We start from the raw sequence: 25,102 nt of genomic DNA on the forward strand, positions 1-25,102 counted from the left end.
TATATATATATATATATAAACTACGTACGTCTGAAACATATGATTCATACAGTGGAGGCTGCAACTGTGTTCTGGACTGAACGAGCAGGGGTAGACAGGAAGTCACTATTTTGAGGATCAATAAGGATTCAGAGTTGATACAGGGTCGTTAGTGCTGGTTGACATGTCATTGGTTTAACACAAGAACAAAGTCATAGAAGTCGGTATTCTGATTGGCGATTTTGTCATGGGATAATTGACAGGGTCAAAAGACACAACAGATACTACCAATAATGGTATGTTGATCTTATATTCTCTTACTATGAAGAATAATTTGTTTTTTAACTGTCTAGGAAAAGCAAAAACCTTAAGCACAATATGGTATGAAGCAAAATGACAACATTGTAATACTCTACTGCCGTAAGATATGACCTGAAAGTAGACGATATATACAGGCCAAACATTTATTTATAAATGCCTATGAAGTATTATTTAAATATCATAAAACAATAGAGTGAGCAATACTGAAGTTAGACGTGAGGTATACAATAGATACATCAAATCAGTACATACAACAGTACATTTTCACTGACTACAGTTAATGGGTCATGTGTTATATATGCCAAACTATCATCTACCTTGACACGTAATACTAATTTGAATAAGAATAGGTTAAAGAGAGATAGGGATACATATCACCAGTCCACGAAGACACTGACTATAAGACGGAGCCGTGTCAATGCACATAGAGTACATTGTTGGAGTCTGAGCGATAACTGTGATCAGTGTTTAGAAATGTTGGGTGGTATGGCACAGAACCGGTGACAATACTCCTGATGCACGAACTCTTTGTCTTTAATTAAATAGTAAATTTCAATATTACTTCATACAGGCATTTTCTTATCTTCTATCCCAACAATATTCTCAATGCTTAGTCGTTTCACTATCATTGATACTACATTCATTCGTACTACTTTCCAATACATATTGTTAATTTTATCTCACCTCACTGATATGACGATGGAAACTTGGGTTGCCGCACAATTGTGCTAAGCCCTGTGTTGATGACAGAGTTTCAGACCTACATTTAACAAAGAAATATTAGAATCATTTACAACTGATAAATTCTTCTTTGACAATCCGCAATAACAGCCAACTGTAGAAACACATAAAAATGGCAGAAATACAATGTTTGAAAGGATACATTTATAAACATTTTGGATTATCTTCATTAACTAGTTTACCTACAAAATTTTTATTGACAAATTAAATATTACAGATTTGTTACTTAAAACCTTGAAATGAGGATCACAACCAGCGTTTTACCGAAACGTTAGCTGAACACAATGTTATAAATCACAACCTAGAACAAATTGCCAACTAACCATCTGGAAAAATAGAACTTCCATATGCTTTCAAAAGAAAGAAACTAAATAAATGAATACAGAAAGATGACATTAACTCTGTTTAATGGTCTTGTCTATTTGGTTGACTCATAGTGTATACTGAGGCTCAATAAAAGTCCTCTCAAATTACTTTGATAAATAAAGCAATACACTACTTCATCATTTTGATGATGAAAGTTATCCGTCCACGGAAAACATAAACATCAAATCGTTATTTTGTATGAAGGACTTTTATTTAAACATATATATACATACTCACCTCATTAACAAGCATATGCATTAACAATTTTGGCACCAAATCTAACTGCGTTTTAATCACAATTTTCATGTATGAATCGACTAGATTTCGTATGATTTCTACTTGACGTTCAAGCTGAGGCTCACTGGCTTCAAGTGATGAACTGTCAGATTGCTGAAAACATAAATGATAGTGAAAAAAGAGGTCGAAGGAACACCCAAATTGGTTAAAGCTATATAAAAATAAGCCTAATAAAATATTATCGGAAAAATATCATTTACCATATATATATATATATATATATATATATATATATATATATATATATATATATCTATTTTTCTTAATGATGCATAGCCATAGTTTCACAGCCGTGATCAATAAATTTACAATCGGTTTTCATTTTAGCTAGAGCCGCTAAGTACATTTAACCAATTAAATAAAGAGATGCTACGTTCATCAATGATAAAACATAACTACCACATTATGAAGTAGCGTGTGTATGATGGATAACAAACAGAACACTTTTTATAAAAACGCTACCACATAGTGAGTTATTTTGTATATCGATGACCAACACCATTCAGTACCATAAAAAGATGTTAAACCAATAGATTACTTTTCTTTTTTTTTTATTGATAGAGTCAACCCAAACCACTTCTTTGACTTGGAGAATATTTCAAATAGACGAAGTATGAAAAAATCTTAATTCAATTTAGATTCAGAATCACAATAGAATTTAATAAAAAGTTATATCAGAAATATTCCCACTCTTACTAGTTTACTGATCAAATAGGTAGGATTAAACTATACTGCCGAACCAATCAGAAGCTTTCGCGGGTTTTCAAGTTCACGGCGCTAAGTTCGGTACCTGATGCTTACGTACGGTCGGTTCACATCGGATTTTAGGGAAGACGTGATAATTCAGCGTCTACAAGAGAAGTGATCATAAGATTTTGGCGCGAAATTCAATTATCCATTTGGATAAATAGAGTTTTGGCATTATAGCCGATGTCAGTTCGTGATGAAAACCCTAAGTATAATTCCCAGCCTTAACCATGAACTGTAAATCATAATTTGAATTCTTCTTACAGGTTTATAACCCTCATTTGGTCTTAGTTATTATTTGAGACTCTCAGAGTCACTCAAAGGTCATTCATAAATTATAGTCTCACCCTTAACCCGAAACCTTAACTCTAACCCTAAATCGTAAACCATACCAATATACTAACATTATTGAAGCTATGTGGTCGAGGCTAAAAGAATTTTTGAGACCTTATCATGGTTTCAGAGGTCGACTACTATGAAGCCATATGGATGTGCTCCTGTACCAGATGCACCATGATTTTAGAACTTCTGAACCTATATCTGACCTCCAGTATACTGTCTTCTGATTGGCTAATATTTCTCAAGGTCATTTAAGATTCGTTCAAAGGTCGGCAGTATAGTTTAATCCTACCATCAAATATTTCATAATTTGGTAACATGTAATAACATAGCCCATAAGTTTTTTTATTAATCTAATCTCAAACTAAGCATAACTTTGGTGTTCAGAATGTATGTCCTCGCTTATATAGTTAATGTAGATACTTCTTATTGGTTAACTCTAAACACATAAATTCAATGATTTATCCACATTCCAATAATTCGAAAAAGGTAACGTTTTAATCTTTTAAAGTTGAGTACTTTTAACAATCAATACTTCATGGCTACAGCGAAGAGGAAAGCAAATTACCGACCAAAAAATGTTTATTTCTTAGTATACAATTACAGATAATAAACAAAACGGTCAAGTCGTATATGAACTATCTTATACAACTAAAAAAATACTGCAATATAGTTCCTCTTACGTTATCTATCATATATAAATGCGCTCGTTTTCATTTCTAACATAACTATTGTAATTATTGCTAATTTATATGTTAGAAAAATAAAACCCACTATTCATTATTATAAGTACAAGAAAGAATATGTACATTTATTTGGTAATATTGTATTGAACAGAACACTGATTGGGACAATCGAATGTATTTAAGCAAAATTTACAGACTATCTCAGTAAATTCTGATAACCATACAATGAACAGTTAATTTGCAAATTAACAACCAAGTGTCTCAATCTTCACTGTTTCTTCTCTAATTCCATTGTTCATGCATTTTCCTACCGATTGCGCTTCATTTCAGTTCTTTCCTCATCGGTCTTCTGCCAAAATACATGCTATGTCTGACCAACACCATATACTACTTATATGGATATAAGTAGACCACACCACAATATTATACAACAACAAAAAACTAATTTGATATAAGCAGAGATGAATGTGGCTACTAGTGGGATCCAGGACGCGCGTCTCGTCCTATTTGAGACTCGTCAGCTGGATGTACCTCCATCTCAGTCTTGATGTTTTTTCCGGGACTCCAACCCGGTACCTTTCGCTTCAAATGTCATCGCGCGTATCCAATTACCTATTGATTCCATCTCTGCTTATAATGCTTGTGACTTAAAGAAACATCGAGGCAATCTGCACAGGATCCATGTATGCTAAAAGAGATTGATCAATTGAAGTCCTAAATATCAATGGGAAGATCCAAACAATCAATACAGAGATGAATTACTCTTACATAACCGACCTCAACAGAAACCTTATACATTTTCGTAACATCTCGATTTATTTTACACTAAGTGTAAAAGGATTTCTCACACAATGACAATGAAATAATAACCGGTAATTAGATTTTCTTTTAATGACCATTATCATTATCTTTATTCACAACTATTGGTATTGAAGTAAAGCAGGGACTATTTTAATTTGATGACTTAATGGTGAAAGGGGATTTAGATGAATTTGGAAGTAAAATACCATAATTCGCTTCTCAGGATTTCAATAATAGGTAACGTAAAAAAAGATATAATCCCGTGTTAGTCAGACAGTCTTCAAAAACGTTTTGTCTTTAAGATAAGTGTATACCACGGAAAGCCATCATAGGATAATGTTGTTTTTATGACATACTTCTGTTTTTTCCGATTTAGTTTTAGCTGGATAAACACCAGCACGCAAAAACGATGCCTTCCATGAATCAACTAATTCAGCTGATTCAGCACACAACTCCAATTGTTTATAGTCTTTGTAGACATTATGATTATCCGGATAGAATAGTGCAAAAGCATGCTTTTTACCGAAAAATCCCGTTTCAATATCACGTATTTTTAAACCATCCAATAAAAGGACATAACGTTTTTCTTTCTCCTGAAAAATGTAAAAAATTAGCAGTAAAGATATTGATCCCTAGTTGACTTCAGTATTTACAAGTAATATAGGTTGATAAAAGTACTATGCGTTTATTTCTTTAACAATATAGTATATATATATATATATATATATATATATACTTTTTCGTTGGGAGCAAGAATTCAATGCATACTCATTTATCTAGGTGATGTGAAGTTTTTATAAGAAAGTTTGATATTCACCCCGAATTGATATTGTAGTGAACGAGAACACGACTGGGGACAAACGAATGTATGTTAGCACATTACAGAATATCTTATTAAAATATGAGAACCACATAGTGAGCAGTCTATTTGCAAAATAACAATCAATTGTCTCAATTTGACTGTTTCTTCTGCAAATATCCGTTCATAGTCTCCGATTATAATTGTTCATGCACTTTCGTACCAATTGCGTGCCGTTCCCGATCTCTCCTTATCGATCTTCTACTGAAATACATTCAATGCCCGACCATCACCATATGCTACTTATGTGGATATCAGTAACCCACACCACAAATATTAGCTAGCTTTAACGATTCGCCAGCTTATGTCAGTTGGGGATAAAAATCGACGGAATATTTTTTAGTTGTAAATATTTAGACTAATTGATATAGGTACGTATTGACTCGTCTACGCAATTAGAAAAGAGGACACGATACCACGAAACGTAATTAAGAGAAATACTTGTTATCCCCCCTCACCAAACAACTCTACTTCATCCCCGAGCGATTGAAAAGACAGAGGAAAACAAATGTTTGATTGTAGTCCTGACCAACTATGATGAAGTGTGAGAATTTTATAGAAGACGTCTAGATTCCCTTGGGAATCGGTCAATAAATGTGCTGGCTAAAGTGCGCTGTATTGTTTTGTAAATTGATGAGGTACTAGCGTGGCTAATTTTGATATCCTATAGATAAAACTGGTTACTTACCCCTGTATAAATGAACAGGGACTAATGCAGCATAATGTAAAGAAAGCAAGACAGTAGATGTAGATTTCTTATGCTTCAGAAATAAATCCACAACAAAGAAAACCACCGATTCCAAAATTTATTCAAATACTAGATAAAAACTACATCGAATTATATATGGTTTACTTGTCTGATCAGTAGGTAAATGTGAATATATTTAACTACGTAGTAGTTGATAAAAATTATTCAGTAGCATAAAGTATATATATTTATATACATATATGTATACAATTTGTAACATCAATAGACCACACCAACTAAATATATAAATTATTCAGTTGTATATTTATTTGTTTCTAACATCTTTAACCACATAATTGCAGTTTGCAAACTTTAAAATGGCGCTTAAAAAGTTTTTTCGCTGATTCTGGTGGAATCTGTTGGGAAGCCCTGAACAGTTCAGCAGGTTTACAAGAATGAATAGAATAGTGAGTTATGATTAAATAAGTATTTGGATACAGTTCTACCAGGTACATTAGCTGACGAGTCTCGGTTAGGATGAAATGCACATCCTGTAAACAACTGTTGAGAAATGCCAAAACATGAGACCAATAAGCACCAAATTGGATTAGACAAAATTTTAAAAAATTAAATTTAACGATCTCTCAGTTCTTACTATCATAAACACAAAGCGAAGCAAATATCAAAGTATTCAAAATTAAATTTATGAGAGAATATTTCACACATGTTATGTAACTTACTTCATCGTCTTTGTACCAGGTCAATGATTCAGTATTTAATACAAACCAAAAATCTTTGTTACCTCCACGAAGCAAAGTAACATTTTGCAAAGATAACCAACCTTTACGAATTACCTGGTAAACAAATAAAATTAATGTGACTATTAGTCATAAGTAGGAAAGAATGTAAGAATAAACATTTATTATTCATTGACCAAAAATGTATGTAGATAAATATAACTGTTTTTTAATGTCAGATTATGTACACTTCAATACGAACTTCCCTAATAACTATGTTTATATGATAATTCATTAGTCTAGTTATTTTTTTCAAATTGAGGGATGTATTTATGGAAGTATAAATCTGTATATTAATGCATTCTGAAGATGTTTTTCTATGTTGCTAATTAACGACATATTCCTATTTTCGTTGAATACCCTATACAAAATTCTGTATAACGAAATTGGATGGATATTTATGGCTTAGAATTTGGACAAAGTAATTCCAAGTGCGATTACAGTTGTTTCCACTTTTTTTGAAAGTAAAGGCCTTAATATGTAGAAATCATTGACGAATAGTAAAACTTTGGCATGTGATAACAAAGAAGCATTACATCATAAGTAATAATTCGTCAAAGCTTAGACAATTAGACATATTTTTACTTAAATAGGATGTAATTAGTACATACGCTAAAATAACCTTAATATAAGTAAAATGTTGAAATACTTTTAAAATACCTATCAAATTGACCCTTCAAAAAAAATGTTTCCACAATGTTTATTCACAATACAGTTGGGTTTTTTTTGCATAATTACTTAATGCGATGAAAGATAGTTAACTCGCATCATTATTGAAGGAAATAATCAAATTATATGTCTACACTGACCTGAACTTAATATAGATTTCAAAATAGCTAAATTATATTATGAACAGTATGATTTCCAAGGCTTAAAATTTAAATAACTCCAATATTTCGCTAGATAAACAAAACTAGATAAACTGCTCTGAACTTCTGTAGGGAAATAATAAAAAAATCGAATTTATTTTTTTAGAAACGTTGATTGCTCCTTTGAACAAGTTCAAACCGGTTTGTTAAGCGAAATAGCAGAGTTATTTAAATTTCAATCCCTAAGATTATTTTATATATAATTCTTTTTTACAAATATTGTACTTTATATAATCGGTGCCCAATTCTCGCTGAACTAATTGTTCAGATTTGACGAATATTCATATACAGTATTGTTTCCTCTACTAAAAAATAATCACACTTATTAAATGATAAGCTTCACTGGGCATAATTTAATTTTTAATGGTTTAGATTACCCCCATTTGAAGGGGAAGGGACTGGGTTCGAATTCTGGAGTGAATATCAACTATGGGGTGAAATTACATCTAGTTGATGAGTCCGAAATAATAAGAAACATGCGTCTTGCTTGTATTCCTTTGTAAGTCACGTTCCGTCCATTCTAAATAAACTTCTTCGTACATGTTTTAATTTCTCTAAAACCGAAAGCTGCATCTTTAAGCGATTTTCATTAACAAGATAAATTAGGCTGAATCGTAACTTGAAAATAAGTGAAATGGTGATTCGAACAATCATTAATAGGTACTTGTAGATAATAATTATTTGTGACTAGAGGTCTACACATATTAAGGAAAACATGAATGTGTATAAAAATTTATGCAAATATCCATTTTGTAATTAGAATCACTCGTGTTTTAATCATAAAGTTGGTTAAAATGCATGAAATTCGTTAATGGACGTTAGCTTCACTGAATGGCTTTCTCGCTATAACCACAATATATCGAGCTTCAAAGCATGACTTTACTAAATTATTTTCCTTGACCACACAATCAAAATTATGGACAAGGACTGGAATTTTATATCCCTTTCAGAAACCTTACACATGAAATCTCTGCAGTTGAGGGACAATCTTTTAAAAACTTTCCAAACTTAGATATCTTTTAGAGAGATCTCTATAATTTGAAAATAGACTGTGTCAAGAACTGACATCATCTGACGTCAGAAATTAATTATGTGTACACTAGAAATACGATAGTCCACAAGTTAAAATTATATACGGATCAGCTAGCTAGTCGAAGAGTTTATTGATAGGTAAATTATGCAATAAATTTACCATAAAAAAATAAATTATGTCTACAAAAAACCACTTTGGGACGAATGAATGAAGTATGTCGTGTTATATTTTCAACATTAACCATGTGATATGTGCAAATCATAATTATTTACACACAGTAACAATAATTAAGCCATTGACTAAACAAATTGATCTGCTTCTAATATGTGAAAAATAATTTATTATATCACAATAACATGGACAAAAATTTGACACAAACTGAGAACTTGTTTCATAAACAACAGGTAGTAAAACCTGCAACAATTCAGATATGTCGATTTCTAATGAAAAGTGTTGAAAAAAATATGCCAAAGTAGGCTGTTAGATCTTTCACACATACCATGAGAATAAACGATGTTCAAAAAACGTAATTCTCTTTTTGATTATTATCTTCACCTGTCGCATATTACATACGTTTAAATTTCGCACGCAATACTAGGGAATGGAAATAAATAAACTATAATATATAGAAAATCACTATGGATATACGAGAGTTATAACTGTTAAGGGAATGGTGATTTAATGGCTCAAGTATTTGACATTAAATCATTAAAGTGCATGTTTAAATCTTGTAGCATTTGGTGAAATTTGAACAGCCAAACGGCATCATCAGTAGCCAGCTTCATTTTCCCTCATACACAGATCGGAGGTAAACATTAAAATGATAATGTTTGTGAACCACAACGTTTACTTATACATTTAATTAGTAGCATACGAACAAAAAAAGTAATTTACAGAATTTAAATCTCCCTCAATAGAAACAATCTGTTCGTATATAAGATAATAAAATATATATACATATATGTGTAAAATAAATGAGCAAACATACTGAGCTGACCTTATTTCCAGGTTTATTTTTTGCTACTTCTGAGGACTGTTGTTCTGCACTACAGAAAAAAAAGAAAAAGATGAATGCACAACCCACCTTTTTATCCTTTAATTTAATCACCTCGATACAGAAACAGCAGATAAAACTGAATATGGTTATAATAATGCGTACAAATTTATGAACATAACTGATACGAACGCTACAGATGGACATCAACAGCAAATCGAAAACCAGTAAACAATATAATACTCTATTCAATAGTGTGCTGATAGAATTTTACTTTTGATTTCATATTTTACCGATTAAACTAAGTGGTGCTGGACTTATGTAACTTTGAATTCCACATTGTACATGTTAATATCTTTAACATATTCACGACATTCTATCTTGGTTATCTTCCTATTCGAAAACAATTCTTCTAAATTGATTAAAAACTGTAACTTTCTGGGGAAAAAATCTGTCCTATATAATAAAAAGTGAAAGTTTTCACAAGGTTCCAAGTGAACTTAACCAATGAGTGTTCATATGAATATAGTTAGCCCGTTAGGCTTCTTATGGATGGAATTATGTAACTTGAAAATGTAATTCAGATGAAAAAGGTTTTATTATAAAACATTATTTTTCTAACTAGAATCTAGCAAAACCAAAATCCAAATTTCTTGGGTTTTTTTTCTTCTGACTAAGCACATTAGTTGGTGAATATTAATGACTTTTAAGTTAAAGAACCGAAAAGTAAACAAAATATTTATGTAAGCATAAATTTAAAAGCAGGAAAGCAAGTATAAGCAAGCAAATAAGCGCATACACGCTCAAAAAATCACACATATATATATGTATTATTACATTAAATCGTTAAAGACTTGTATTTATCATTAATAATGTACTTAAATTCACCAACAATTAATTAAGTTAAAAGATATACATAAGTAAAAGGTAAGCAAACATTGTTTCAAATGGTATGAGCTGAAATGTTATAGTGACAATAGCTTCACATTAAAACCATACCGTAATATACATAGCGGTGTATATATGAGAGAATTCCTAAAGAAAACACATTAACGAGTGGAAATATATTCAGGATAGATGAAAACATGTGTATCCATGCACTTATAAACGACAGAGAAAAGGATTTTATTGACATCTTGATGTGTGATGATGTTTTATGTAATTTTCACTGCATGTAGTCTTATTTTGATTTGTAATTTTAGAGAAAATGTAGTAGTAATAACACTAAGAAAGATTGAACAATGGGAATATGGTCCAAAAAGGTAGAATGGAAAGATATGTATGAAGGAATAATAGGATTTAAGATGTGAAGAAAAATAAAAAGTGAATGAAATTGCTCTATTTTGAACAACTTTGGGTCATATTACATAAACTCTCTAACTACTGATCATGGTTATCGATCAATGAACACAAAATTATATAGTAATAAGGTAAGATAAATAAAAAATTGACTATTATTCAGAAAATCATAGGTCATTAAAGTCTATTGAGCATCTTATATTTGATTCTCTGACGAGAATTGTAAATGTTCATTGTTCATTAGTAAAGTTAGAATGACTGTTACTTTTTTATTTAGATGAATGTTTAAAAGCTACTTACTCACAATGAAAACTGTCCTCAAAATTTACTAGACAGCATAAAAAGATTAATAGAAGTTGAGATTTAAAAAAAAGAAACCATCTGTATTATAGGTAAATGCAAATCTTCCCTTATACACTCTTTATCTTCCCTTAAACCTTGAGATTAAAATTGCTTCATAACTTTTTCCTTCCTATACTATATCCTTATATACAACCTTTCTTTATATACTACCACCACTAAATTAACTATTTCTATGAATCCGGTGTTCATCTTGTTGTGCTAACGAGGTATGGCAACTTGGACCGATGCATATATGTGCCTGGTCCTACGTTGTCGACTGACTGACTGACATACATAGATTAAAGCTATCTGAAGTATTCAGGGCATGAAGATGGAGAAATATTCTGTTACGACTATTTTAAACGTTAATACATATTTATGCTCTTTTAAACTAAGCAAATATCCATCAAGTCACCTAACATCGAACTCAGGACCTACAGATCTCGTGGTAAGAGCTTAACCTTTTAATCAATGAGTCAGCATCCAATGGTTGACATGTCTAACTTCGTTCGATAGGCGATATTATCCATTTTTAACTGTCATTGATGGGTATTATTGTATTGTATTATTGTCATGTTATTTCCATTGATAACTTATTTTTAAAAATGGGATATATTGTATTGGCTTTAAGTTTAAATATCATTTCTGACGATACTTCATGGTATACCAACATCTACTAATTTAAGACAATATTTTAACGTCCATATATGCAATTTCCTATCGCACGTCGGTCGATTGTACATACTGTATCGTGCTGACAAATAATAATGCTTTGTAATCAATATAAAGACGAGAGGAATATTTAAAGTACATTTCATTTAATAGAGATGAAATACTTCAGAAACTGAGACATTCTAACCTCGGTAAACATCATCAACTGAATCAGATATTATAATAATATAGTTACCTTTCAAAACCAATAAAATCTTCATGATTAGTATTCATATAGGATAATTGTATGTCAACTAATAGTACAATTTGATCTCTCGCACGAATTTCTCTTTCACGAATCCATTGATTTACAATACGTTCTGTTTCTTCCCTTAAACGTGGAAAATTCTCCATCTACAATGTAATCAAATCGAATTAAATAACCAACAACTTTCCTCTTATAAAACATAATTCTAATAATACATATGAAAATAAATTAAAATAGTAATATTATTACTACTATCATTAAGTTTAAGTACAAAAACAGACAACGATCGTAGAAATTATCCAGAATAAATTCGGAATAAAGAAAGAAAGCATGAACAAAGTACGTTATAAAGTGTTTAAATGTAAGAAAAAAACCACTTATCATATAAAACCAACAGTTAAAGTGACAAGTGTAATGCGAAGAGAAAAATTAACTAAGAATATAAACAGTTTGTTAACCTTGCTAAACGTAGTTAATAAATAAATGATGGTGAACGCGGTTGGAGAAACATTGAAGACTAAAGAAAACACTGAATAGTTATTTTATTGTCTTTTGGGTCGCCGCAACAGGACATACTCAGGATCCAGTTGACAAGAATCGAACCAAAGACTTTTAGGTATCGTAGAGAGCACAATACAATTGAGCTACTGAATCAAAATCCAATAGTTTAAACTCCCAAAAATTGTGAAAAATGTTAGCTTTAACATAAAAAATTTTCACAAGCCAAACTTCAAAATAGTAATACTAATAATAGGAAAAATATTATTGACAGAAGTTATATACTTACACGTGCAGTACATGCGTGTACAATTTCAGTCAATTGAGCCACAACTAAATCAGCACATTTCAATGATGGTATTTTCATTTTGTCAATTTGTTTACGAGTTATAGTTTCGAACGCTAAATCAGGTGTGAATAATCCAGTTCTACCGAAATAATAGGAAATTTATAAAAGTTAGTATTTGATAGTGGCATGATTTTTGAATAATAATTAAACCACCAATAGCCTTGCCTATTAAATTATGTGGAGTTGAAGGTTCCAGTAGAGAGAAAACCTGGATCGAAGTAGTTACGATTGGCGACTTCATGCTGTTATATCCGAATGAAGAATGAGTGGTGACTACTAGGAATTATTTATGGACAATTATTACATACATTTTTATTGAATAATTATTAAGTAAGTAGATTTTATGTATACTCGTATTTCTTTTATCATAAGCCTTCATTTGAACTATTGCCTACTGTTATACCTTTAATTTGTTCCCAATCTATTAATTACAGTCTCCTATACTAGCAACCACCTTCGACTTGATCTTGTATGATCATTACTTTTCACTTTATGGTGTGATGCGGTCTGTTTTGCTTGTATATATACAAACTACGTGTGTCTGAAACATATGATTTATACAGTGGAGGATGTAACTGTGTTCTGGACTGAACGGGCAGGGCTAGGCGAGAAGTCGCTATTTTGACGACCAATAAGAATTCAGAGTTGATGCAGAGTCGTTAGTGCTGGTTGATGTGTAATCGGTTTAGCACAGGAACAAGGTCATGGAAGTCGGTATTCTGATTGGCGATTTTGTCACGTGTTATTTGGCGGGCCATAGGACATAACACAAACGTTTTAAGATGGACATATAGTTACCACTTTTAAAGTAATATAATAGCCGGATAGAAAGTGTCGTGTTACCATGAGTAATGTACCGTTAGAATCCCCTGTAGTCATTAGTAACGTCTCCATCTTGGACCCGAATGGAAATTTTAATGACTACAATGCATTAAATATGTAGATTGCATTCCATAAATTACATTCAATTCCCCGACAGTAGCTGCTACCTTGACGTAGTGGTCGGGCTTGTCTATCGTGATGAACCAATCGAGCTATACTGGCTAGAACAGTCGTTCCTCTAGGTTCTACCATGCCAGACAGGTCGGTTGAAGAGCGGTAAGACTAAAAGCATTAAACCCAAGGTCCGAGGGTGAAGTACTGCTGACTGTACAGAGGTGTGACGGCAGTAAGGTGTTTCTCTCAGACAACCAGCATAACAGCGATGCTGCCTTTCCACAAGGAGGGGTGGGGTTAGAAAAGGTCAACCCTAAAATTGTCACGCCTCATCTTACCTCACGGATTTCCGTCTCCGGCGGTAAGGTCCTTTGAAGAACGGAGCTAACACGTCAAAAATCCCCCACAAAAAAGCCGTGCGTGACCGGCCTCAAGCAGTTGTCCCTTGGGCACTGCGATCACGCTCTCAGGTCATTGTGACCACTTTTAACCCAATTTCATTTTCAGGTACCTTTAGAAATACCCTTCCACGGTGTGGGCAGCCGGGAAGTGATATTAGCCCTCATACCCGTAACTGCACACGAGACCAAGTTGGTCACATTCAAATCCTTCCTACATCTCCTAATAACCCTCTTATCCCCACGAATAACCCTTCTCACGTCCTTTCGTCACCTCGCACTGCTAGGGCAAACGATTCGGGTACGCGGAACGTTATTCCTGGTCTCCTGAAACCACGCTCTAAACTACATGTAAGAACTTTTAATGTCCGAACATTGTGCCAAATAGGACAACAGGCCTCCTTAGCTAGGACTTTAGAATCTCGTACCATCGATGTGTGCTCCGTCTCCGAAACGCGCATACAAGATCCGAGTAGCGTCATTCATTTGACCTCACCATATCAAAATAAAGAACCATCTTGATACACGCTTCGTGTATCTGGAAGCCCTGATGCTGCTTCCCGTGGCCTCGCCGGCGTAGGTATATCATTGAGTCCTAGGGCAGAACTAGCTCTTTTAGACTAGATCCCAGTAGACAGTCGTCTGTGCGCTGTCCGACTGACTGATTGACTAACATTCAATTCAATCTTTACATTATTTGAATACATGTGTAGAAACTACATATCGTTATACTGAAACTGCATTTTAAACAACTTGATGGAGTCGGTGAAATAAGTACCCTACAGTAGTAAAAATTATATAAAGCTGCGAAATGTATATTGATTTTACAATGTTTGTTCATATTAAAACCTGACTCACATAGAAAACAGAATTAATTACCGTTGTTTTAACTTTCGAATTTTTAAAACCTTTGAGATGGAAGATAATACATGTGGAAATCAATCACTTACCTAATACCATGTATATTACGAATGGCGTAACTTATTTCTTTCCGTAATTCTTCTTCATCAGTTTCGATCTAATGAGCAAAACCACAATCAAAACAAAACAGGGAACAATGAACTATGTAGAATATAAAAATAGGTGGAAAGCAGTGTATAAAAATGAAAGCTGGGGATGGCCAAACCAAAACGTGGATAAAGATTAGTGACAAGTTGGTAAATATATCTAAAGCTTTCCATTTGAGAATAGAAATCACAAGACGCATGAGGAACGTCGAAGGATGGGTTTTCGCGGTAGCTGGTGATTACAATACCCACATATATTTCTGCAGGATCCTATGGTAAAACTAGTTTATTGGGTAGTAGTCATGACTTTTAAACAAAAAGATGGCCCTTCGTATACACAGAACGCTACGAGTCCACTTTCACTGTTGTGTAAATAAGATCAAATGGTTAATGGACTGAATAGGGTTTCTTTGGGAGATGATATAAACGTGCAGCTGTATGATGATAGAAAGGAGAATTTGATTTTTCCAATGGTCAATCTGATCAGAGTACTGACACCAACCCGTAACAATAAACCTGTTAGGGAAGCTAGGTCCCCAGAAATCACTTGGTAAACTTCTCATTTTCCTTAAAATTTTACTATAATTATTTGACCATCCCATTTTCGCACAAAAAGCTCTCATTTCTACCTTTGGTTTGTTTCCCACCTGGAAGGACCTTAAACGTTCGTGGTTCGCTCCCTCATTTAGTACGCTATTTCGTGAAGTTTTCAGGGACATTTTTGTATTGTATATATATGCTTAATTTGTGTGCATGTTGTTTAGTGTTGAAAGTCGAGGTAGAAGGAATAATAGGAATTGAAGGTGTTAGGATATTCACAAAAATATCCTAAAAAGTTATGTTGAGTCTAATTCTATCTTGAACGTAAAGTGGTATGTTTTCACATGTTTTCAGACTTTTCACATATTGTTTCCTATATGTCAATATTTACAGTTGTCCTAACTATAAATTTCACGTGTCGTTTTCCTATTGGTTAATATTCACGGTCATCTTAACTGTATAAATATGCATTGTCTGTAAATTATATTCGTTCTTCTTCTGACCCCATAAACAATTCTCATTTAACGGTTGTGTTCTGATATATTGGAGTCCGGGGAACAGTATTGGGGTCGTACTGGGATATCTGAAGTTGGTCAATCGGTAGAATTTCGAGTAGTCGCAATGCGATACACAATAGAAGGAGATCGATTATGATTACAGTGATCTTGAGTGCTGTTAGAGGTATGAGTGCATTTACCACTTCCCGGCTGCCCACACCGTGGAAGGGTATTTCTAAAGGTACCTGAAAATGAAATTGGGTTAAAAGTGGTCACAATGACCTGAGAGCGTGATCGCAGTGCCCAAGGGACAACTGCTTGAGGCCGGTCACGCACGGCTTTTTTGTGGGGGATTTTTGACGTGTTAGCTCCGTTCTTCAAAGGACCTTACCGCCGGAGACGGAAATCCGTGAGGTAAGATGAGGCGTGACAATTTTAGGGTTGACCTTTTCTAACCCCACCCCTCCTTGTGGAAAGGCAGCATCGCTGTTATGCTGGTTGTCTGAAAGAAACACCTTACTGCCGTCACACCTCTGTACAGTCAGCAGTACTTCACCCTCGGACCTTGGGTTTAATGCTTTTAGTCTTACCGCTCTTCAACCGACCTGTCTGGCATGGTAGAACCTAGAGGAACGACTGTTCTAGCCAGTATAGCTCGATTGGTTCATCACGATAGACAAGCCCGACCACTACGTCAAGGTAGCAGCAACGGTATGGCAACTTGGGCCGTTGCATATATGTGCCTGGTCCCACGTTGTAGCTGACTGACTGCATGTTGTTTGTTTTCTCGGGTGATATTTTAATCCATTGAACATAGCGAAACCACTTCTAACCAAACAGAAATCTAAGTATAACTACACAATAGTAACAGGGTACATGAACTAGTCGTCCAAAAACATCAAAATGACTCGCTATTTAATTACATTTGTGGGGTAAAACTCATACGATTTGTAAACTCTGTCAAAAAAATGATACTAATAAAGTGTTGAACACAATTTAAGGGGTAAATTATCGAACATTTTACCTTGTTCATTTCATATGGTAGACGCTCATGGAATATACGATTAATTAATGCGCCACCAGATAAGGTTTTTGTATCTATTTCAGAACCGCCCCCATCAATTGCATGATGAAAATCTTTTTCAAAACTTTGTACTGTTCTGAAATTAGAGGAGAAAAGAAACATTACGCCATGGTTATACTTCAAATGATTTCGGGATTTAGTGGTAATTTTTAATTTATAATAAATTGAGTAAAGCTCTTCAACCACTGTGATACACCCTTAATTTGATTTATTTTGAATAAGGTAGGACCTAAGAAAACTGTGTATTGTATGTTTAAAAATTAATTACTTTGATAAATTTAAATAATGCAATGACAAGCCTCATCTTCGCATTTTACTATCTAAATGTATGACATGCCTTGAAATCACAGGAAACCTGTTGAAGTAAATATGGGAATTAAAACGTAAAAAATTAGGGTCAGGAGTGAAACCGACGCAAAAAATGGGGGATTTTTTCTCAAACTAAGAATTTCTGGCTTTGCGTGAGTCCAATTTATAGAACGGTAATCACAAGCATGTCTTACAACGTTAATTCTACTAGGTACTAACCGATCCAATACCATTGATACGCTAGGCGGCGATACAATGTGCAACTCCGTTCCGAACAATAAAAATACACAGCTCTATCGTTAGCTTGGTTTAAATAGATGGAGAAATGTAGCTATTGCTCATTGGTTGAAACACACTGTTTTAAATTGACAGATTAAGAATATGCGCTATAGTGATTATGTTGATTCAACAACGTAGCATTTCTGGTCCCAACATAATAGATATGACTCGGCACCTAGTTCACTAATTCATACTTTTTTTTATAGTAATATTGATGAAAGTAAATTCTACTACTGAGATCAAAAATTTTAGTCAGATAAAACCCTATCATAACGAACATGCAGAATGGTAAGCATACACATCATAACAATACAACTCCTTCCTACCTCATGATATACAATTGGAGTGATTAAAAATAAAATAATACACTTTAAAGACATTAACGGCTACTGATTTAAAACTGAGATTGACGATGTTACATATCAAGTAAACATGAGAGTTAAAAGTCCTTTTTTAATAAAAATAACAGAACTTACAGAACTTTTTAAGCAGAGATGGATGGTGGCTAGCAGTGGAATTCAGGACGTGCATTTCGTTCTTTTTGAGGCTTGTCAGCTGGACGTACCTGCATCCCAGACTCAATATTTACCTTGAGACTCAAACACAGTACGCTATTATATGATTCACATAGCTGGATTCCTTTGCTAGTCACCATCCATCTCTGCTTAAAAAGTGCTGTAAGTTTTGTGTCTAAAGAGACTGATCAATCACAGTCGTAAATATCAATGGGAAGATCCAAACAGCTAATGTATATCAATTAAAACTTACAGGAGCAAAGCTTTCGTTTTAAAAGATGGATCGCTAGGTTTGTAATGTTTATATTCTTCAACTTCTTTTTCCATAGCTAACATTTGTGATTGGAGTTTATTCCTTAGACCAGGTAAAGTATCTCGAATATGATTAGTTAATTGTTGATTTAATGTAGATTGTAAAAATGGTGTCCCCATTCGATCAGCCATATGACGATAAGATGAATGACTTAAAAAGAACTTTCTTTCAGCTGCTAAAGCTGCTTTAATATCTTTACGACCCTCGATATCCCGCTGACTACGATTAACCACACCGATATAGCCTGATAAAAAGAAAGGAAACACAGTATTACTTACATTAGTTAAATGAAAACGAAAACTGGTTAGTGTTACATTTGATGAATTACCAACAATGAGATATCATTCAGTCAGTTAGTAAGAAAGTAGGACCTCGTACGTATGTCAATCGGTTTAATTTCCCATTCCTCATTAGCGCAGAGATGAAATTGTCAGATCAAATACCAGAATAGTAGAGGTAGTAACAGTAGCCGTGGTAATAGAAGAAATTAGGCATCGAAGATACTATTCGAGAAAATTAGTGAGATAAAAACTAAGTTATAGGAGATTTAAAAGCTCGGAATTTGGGGGAAGATGAAAAATGGATGCACCTTCGCCATTGCAAAAGATTTTGAGCCATGTCATTCAAGGCCTCTAACCATCGATTGCTATCATCTCGCGGATCCCAACCAGGTAGTCTACACCTACCAACATGACTCAGTCCACTTGTCAGCGAATTCATGGATTTGTGCCACGTTTTGATCTGGCCGCCCCTAGCTTTCTTCCAACCTACTCCTACACCATGAAACATTGCATGTCGGGGCAGTCCGTGGTTGGGCATACGTAACACGTGTCCCAGCCATCTCAACTGATGAAGTTCCACTACTTCATCAATCGATTTGCCATCCTTACCTAGTACCCGTTTCCTAAAAACTGCATTACTTACCCGGTGGTCCTAGAATATATGAGCAATGCTTCGAAGACACCTGTGATCAAATACTAGTAACCTACGAATACATTCTACTCTTACCAGCCACGTTCCACAGCCATGGATTTCCTATAGCTTTCTCAACTTTGTAAAGGGTTGGAAGACTTACTTGCAATTTAGGTCGATTGGATAGTGGGAAACGAGATATATCCATAACAGACACAATCATAGATTAAAACTCCCCAAAATATACTGTTATGCATGATTTACTTAACCATTCAATGGACAGACTTGAATACATTGAACTAGGGAGTAATCGACATCAATCCGTAACCTAATGAATGTATGGAATTGACAGTATCAACGTATTAACTACTTTAGCGAAAAATTCTAATTGTTACTGAGTGATGCATTTTCTCTCCAACCAATAACATTCTTTAAAATAATGGTAAGATAGGAAGACTTTGAGCTGAGATCAAATTATGAACCTCCAAAATTCTCTTCCTAAACCACACATCTCTATTATCCCACAAATGAGAGGGGGATAATTGATGACTTTTACACAATGTTTAAAACCAGCGATTGGATGTATTGGGTGAAACTAACGCAAACCAATCAATGGAGATGTATTCACCATATTTTAAATCCTAAATATCTTATTAGAGGATACCTGTTCGTTTCTTATCCGCAAATTATTTTTTATGTTATCTCTAGATTTCATGCGCATCGTTATTTCATCGATGGTATCCGTATTTAATAACCTGGGGTGATTAACTACTTTTTAAAACTGTTACTCTAATGTAACCTCAGACTCCGCTTGTATGTCTTCTCGAGTTACTGCTGATCTCAAGCCGGGGTAAAGGAGGGGGGTCGGAAATGGGGTCAGCAACCCCATCTCGTAGAAAACAACCTTGCTAAAAAAACACTAACCAAATAAACAATTCAGACCATTTAAATTTCACCCTGGGAGAACAAGGAGCGTCATTCAGACGAATTATGACGCCTCATAGTGAAAGCCAAAATTCTTCGGAAGTCACGAGGCCGATGCCTCTTCTAACAACCAGAGTAACAATTTCTATAGGTACATAGAATATCCGAAAATGCGAGTAACCGGGAGGACCAGTCAAATAGCAACGGAAATGAGATACAACTTGAAGGTGCTCGGAATCAGAAAACTCATTGAGCCCAAGATGAACAGAAAATGTTAGTATCAGGAGAAAAGCTGTTGTACTCCAGTCATGAAGAATAAAATGCTCGTGTTTCTGAACCAGATAAAGGATACAGTAGTCGCCCAACTTCGAGACCAACAGTCTGCATTCCATAAGGATAGGTTATGCACAGACCAAATTGCAACACTACGGACCATTGTTAAGCAATCAACTGAAAGGAACTCGTCACTATACACCAGCTTCCTTGACTATGAGAAAGCATTTGACAGTCAGGATGAAAGAGCCTTATGGAATCATTTTCAACACTATGGAGCACCTTAAAAGATTATCACCACATACGGAGTCCTCGTGCAGACTACACTGCAAAGTGGTACATGGAGGACAGCTGGCAGATGCATTCCAAGTAAGGATCGGATACAGACAAGGTTGTTTACCCTCGCTCTTTCTTCTTCTTCTGGTAGTCTACTGGATTACGAAGACCTCCACACCTGAGGGAAAGCACGGAATACAAGGGACAACTTAGATGCAACTAGACTATTTGGACTTCGCAGATGACCTAGCCCTCCCATCGCATACACATCAACAAATGCAGGTCAAGACAAACAGCATAGTAGCAGTCTCTCCATCAGTAGACCTCTACATACACAAGGGAAAGAGCAATCTCCGCAAATACAGCACAGAGAACACCAACCCAGTGACATTTAATGGAGAAACTTTAGAAGAGGTGGAAACTTTCACGTATCTGGGTAGCATCATCAATGAACAAGGAGGATCTGGTGCAGACGTAAAGTCGAGGATTGGCAAATCAAGGACAGCACTCCTACAACTGAAGAATATATGGAACTCGAAACAACTGTCAACTAACATCAAAGTTAGGATCTTCAATACGAACATCAAGACAGTTCTACTGTACGGAGCTGAAACTTGGAAAACTACCACAACTATCATCAAAAACTACAAGTATTTATAAACAATTATCTACGAAAGATAAGCAATGTCCGTTGGCCGGATACCATCGGCAACAGCCTACTCTGGGAGAGGACAAACCAGCTTCTAGATGAAAAGGCAATTAGGAAAAGACGTTGCAGGTAGATAAGACATACATTGTGGAAATCACCAAACTGCATCATGAGGCAAACACTAACTTGGAATTCTGAAGGATCATAGAAAAGAGGAAAACCGAGGAAAACATTGCATCGGGAATCGGAAACAGACATAAAAAGAATGAATAGCAACTGGAAAGGGCTGATCAAGACGGAGATCGACTGAGAATCCTGGTGGGCGGCCCATGCTTCTCCACGAGGCATGACAGGCGTAAGTAATATATTCTCGACTGAACGTGTATACAATGCATTTGTCAAGCTACCCACAGCCTGCTCAAAATAGTTATGTACACAAAAGGTTAAACTTAGTCTACTTTTTATTACACTTAAAAAACAGTAGTTGTACTTTATTTACTACCTTTTTTTCAAAAACGAATGAAGGAAACTTCATGGTTTGGGAAACTCTCTTCCCTATATTTTTTACATTTTATATAGGAGCAAGCATGTAACGCAAATAAAATAATAATTCCACCCCTCCCATTGGAGAACATCTATTCAATTTTACATTGTAATAACCAACAGTGAACAGATGAATGAAAGAAAGGTTACTAGGACATAATATTAATAAGAATAGAAACAAGATCAATAACTAGTAGGAATGAAAATCCGATGCTATAAATAAAACTCAACTGGATAGCCAATCGAAATTATTTTTGAATTCATTGATTGAGTAGGAGAAAACAAAAAAAAACAAAGCGACGAAATGAGTAAAAGTAGCTGGAGAAAAAAACAAGTGAAAAGAGTCAAAATGTACGCGAGGAAAGAGAGAAGTGGTAAAACTAAGGAGGATAGTCAAAGACGAAAATAATTTTATCTACACAAACTGCGTTATATGTTGGTTGTGGGTCAAACAAGATTTAAATGGAAGTGGTTGTTTCAACGATTTACCAAAATATGATGTACTGTAAAATAGTACTCATTAGATTTCCAGTTAAATTACATTTCTTGGAAATGGATTGGAGAGAGCAGTGAAAGTGTTACCTATGGTTACACAGAGTTCGTTTAGAACCGGGCACTCCAAAGAGGATGTTGGAGCAAGGCACCACACACTGTTAGATGGAATGTAGGTTTCTTTGAGCTAGTATGAATGTTTTTTTTGTTAAGGAAGATAACTACATAGAAACGAGAGATTAGGATGATTTCAGTGGAAGTGTTGGTATAGAAAATCTTGATACAATTTTAGCATATAAACGACAGGAACTGATCTGTGTCTCCATTATACGTTGTAATCGATAACGTTTAAGTGATATCAAATATATCTAAAGGATATCATAAGTCTAAAATTCATTGAATTTCATTATACATCGGTACGAACTGATCTCATAATCCAAGAGTTGCTGGCGTTTATCTTATCAGTAGTTAAGACGTTTAAGTATCGACACACTTTTGACCCCTCCTAAAATCATATTCGCATACTATAGCCTTCAAGGAGAATGCAATAACGCTAAAATCAATGATCAAGAAAACAACGGTTTGATATTTTCGACTTAAACTGTATTATGATACTTTTAGAGAATAGTTCAGTCTTTTAACGAAAAAATGATTTCAGAATAGAATTTCAATCGTTAGTTGGAGCTCGGAATTCTTAAGTTACATTTTCCTAAATTTTATTGTATTAGATGTACCCAAAAAAATTCTTTCTTCACTTTTATGGTTTTTAACTCCTGCCGAACAAATTACTGACTACAAGAGCTCGGACAGAATGGACGTACAAAAGACTACAAACATGCTCCACATGAAGTAAAAGTCAGCTATACTTTCCAAACCGTTTGGGGACTCGACCTTAAATGCCTTCACCCTGAACACGTATTACCGTCTCTGTGTTATACTTAGGTATTTCTAAAGTCTTATGAATAGAAAGCAATACTAGCAATTCCAAGTAGTTTTTTATAATAAACAAATTGTCACTAACCTCTTCTAAGTGGTAGAAGACGGTTTTCCAAGATTTCTCGAGCATCCGTACCCTGATCCATTAAATCCAACTTTGTTACTACTCCTATTGTTCGTAAACCTTGAGGGTCTACCTCTTTGGACAACTTTAATGCATCTGAATTAGCTAAATCGGAATTCGCGGGAGAAACAGCCAAAATTAAACAATTTTCCTGAGTAATAAATTCCAAAATCATTGATCTAATTTGAACTTCAATATCTGGAGGTTGATCACCGACAGGAACTTTAGTCATTCCAGGTAAGTCAATCAGAGTTAAGTTGAGAACTAAAAGAGATTATAGAAGCAACATAATGAATTACAAAAAATTATAAAACTTAATCCCAAATGAAAGGAAAGGCTATACACTAACTACGTACATATTGGCGCATTCAAGAATTCAGTAAAGATACTATTTAAATGAACGAACAAAAGCAATCATACGGGATATTAAACGCATGATCCAACAGTTTATAGCTAAATTGTTCTTAACACTGTTCTACGTGATAATAGAAGCACCAATCATATATGATACATAAGTATATTAATTTCGTGTTCATCAACTTTCTAAGAAAAGTAGGGGATAATTTATCAATAAAATCACCTTTATCATAATAAAAATAACATTAGGTTAGCATGATTAATAAACCGTTGGACAGATGATAAATGAAAACTTTGAATGAAGAAAAGGGGTATCGATGATGACAAATTTCGCACAGTAATTCTAGAAAACTTTAAAACTAAGATTAAAACGAAATACCACGGAAAATTCACTTTGGTGAATTTACACTAGCTAACGAACTTAAGGCCTTGAGTAATATACTCTGTTAACCGACTATTTCTAAATAATTTTTTATTGTATCCTCCGTTCGGATATTTCTTTAAAATGTTCAGATGAAACCCTGATTTCAAACAAATGGTATATATGGTCTTCAAGATCACAAATGAACGAATAGGATATGAACCTAATTTGACCATAGACTACTATGGGACTGTATTAATGACTTCGCTCCAACCTTGTGGATTAGATCTATACTTTAAACTCTCAGGTATTGGCTAAGAAAACTAACTAGCTCTGTCTGAGCTGCTGAGCAGCATGCTAGTCCACTCAAAAATATAACAATTAATAACTATGGAGAAAATAGCTTGTTTCCTTAGTCTTATCATCAATTCAAATGATACTTCCAATCAACTT

At 34.3% G+C, this 25,102-nt stretch overlaps 1 protein-coding gene across 1 annotated transcript in view; it reads right to left on the reverse strand.

The window, feature by feature from the left end:
* The window catches only part of Smp_044920 (dynamin, putative), a gene marked incomplete at its 3' end in the record, with an annotated part of 33,246 nt that overhangs the window by 2,438 nt on the left and 5,706 nt on the right, over positions 1-25,102 (reverse strand). Inside the window, exons 4-13 of the mRNA XM_018792504.1 lie at positions 23,893-24,195; positions 18,743-19,046; positions 17,327-17,462; positions 15,209-15,276; positions 12,865-13,003; positions 12,066-12,223; positions 9,521-9,569; positions 6,565-6,678; positions 4,634-4,870; positions 1,645-1,797 (exon numbers count right to left, since the gene is read on the reverse strand). Coding sequence (XP_018644233.1) covers positions 1,645-1,797; positions 4,634-4,870; positions 6,565-6,678; positions 9,521-9,569; positions 12,066-12,223; positions 12,865-13,003; positions 15,209-15,276; positions 17,327-17,462; positions 18,743-19,046; positions 23,893-24,195 — 1,661 coding nt within the window. The remainder of the gene's footprint in view (positions 1-1,644; positions 1,798-4,633; positions 4,871-6,564; positions 6,679-9,520; positions 9,570-12,065; positions 12,224-12,864; positions 13,004-15,208; positions 15,277-17,326; positions 17,463-18,742; positions 19,047-23,892; positions 24,196-25,102) is intronic.

Source organism: Schistosoma mansoni, assembly GCF_000237925.1.
Source record: "Schistosoma mansoni, WGS project CABG00000000 data, supercontig 0259, strain Puerto Rico, whole genome shotgun sequence".
NCBI lineage: Eukaryota > Metazoa > Platyhelminthes > Trematoda > Strigeidida > Schistosomatidae > Schistosoma > Schistosoma mansoni.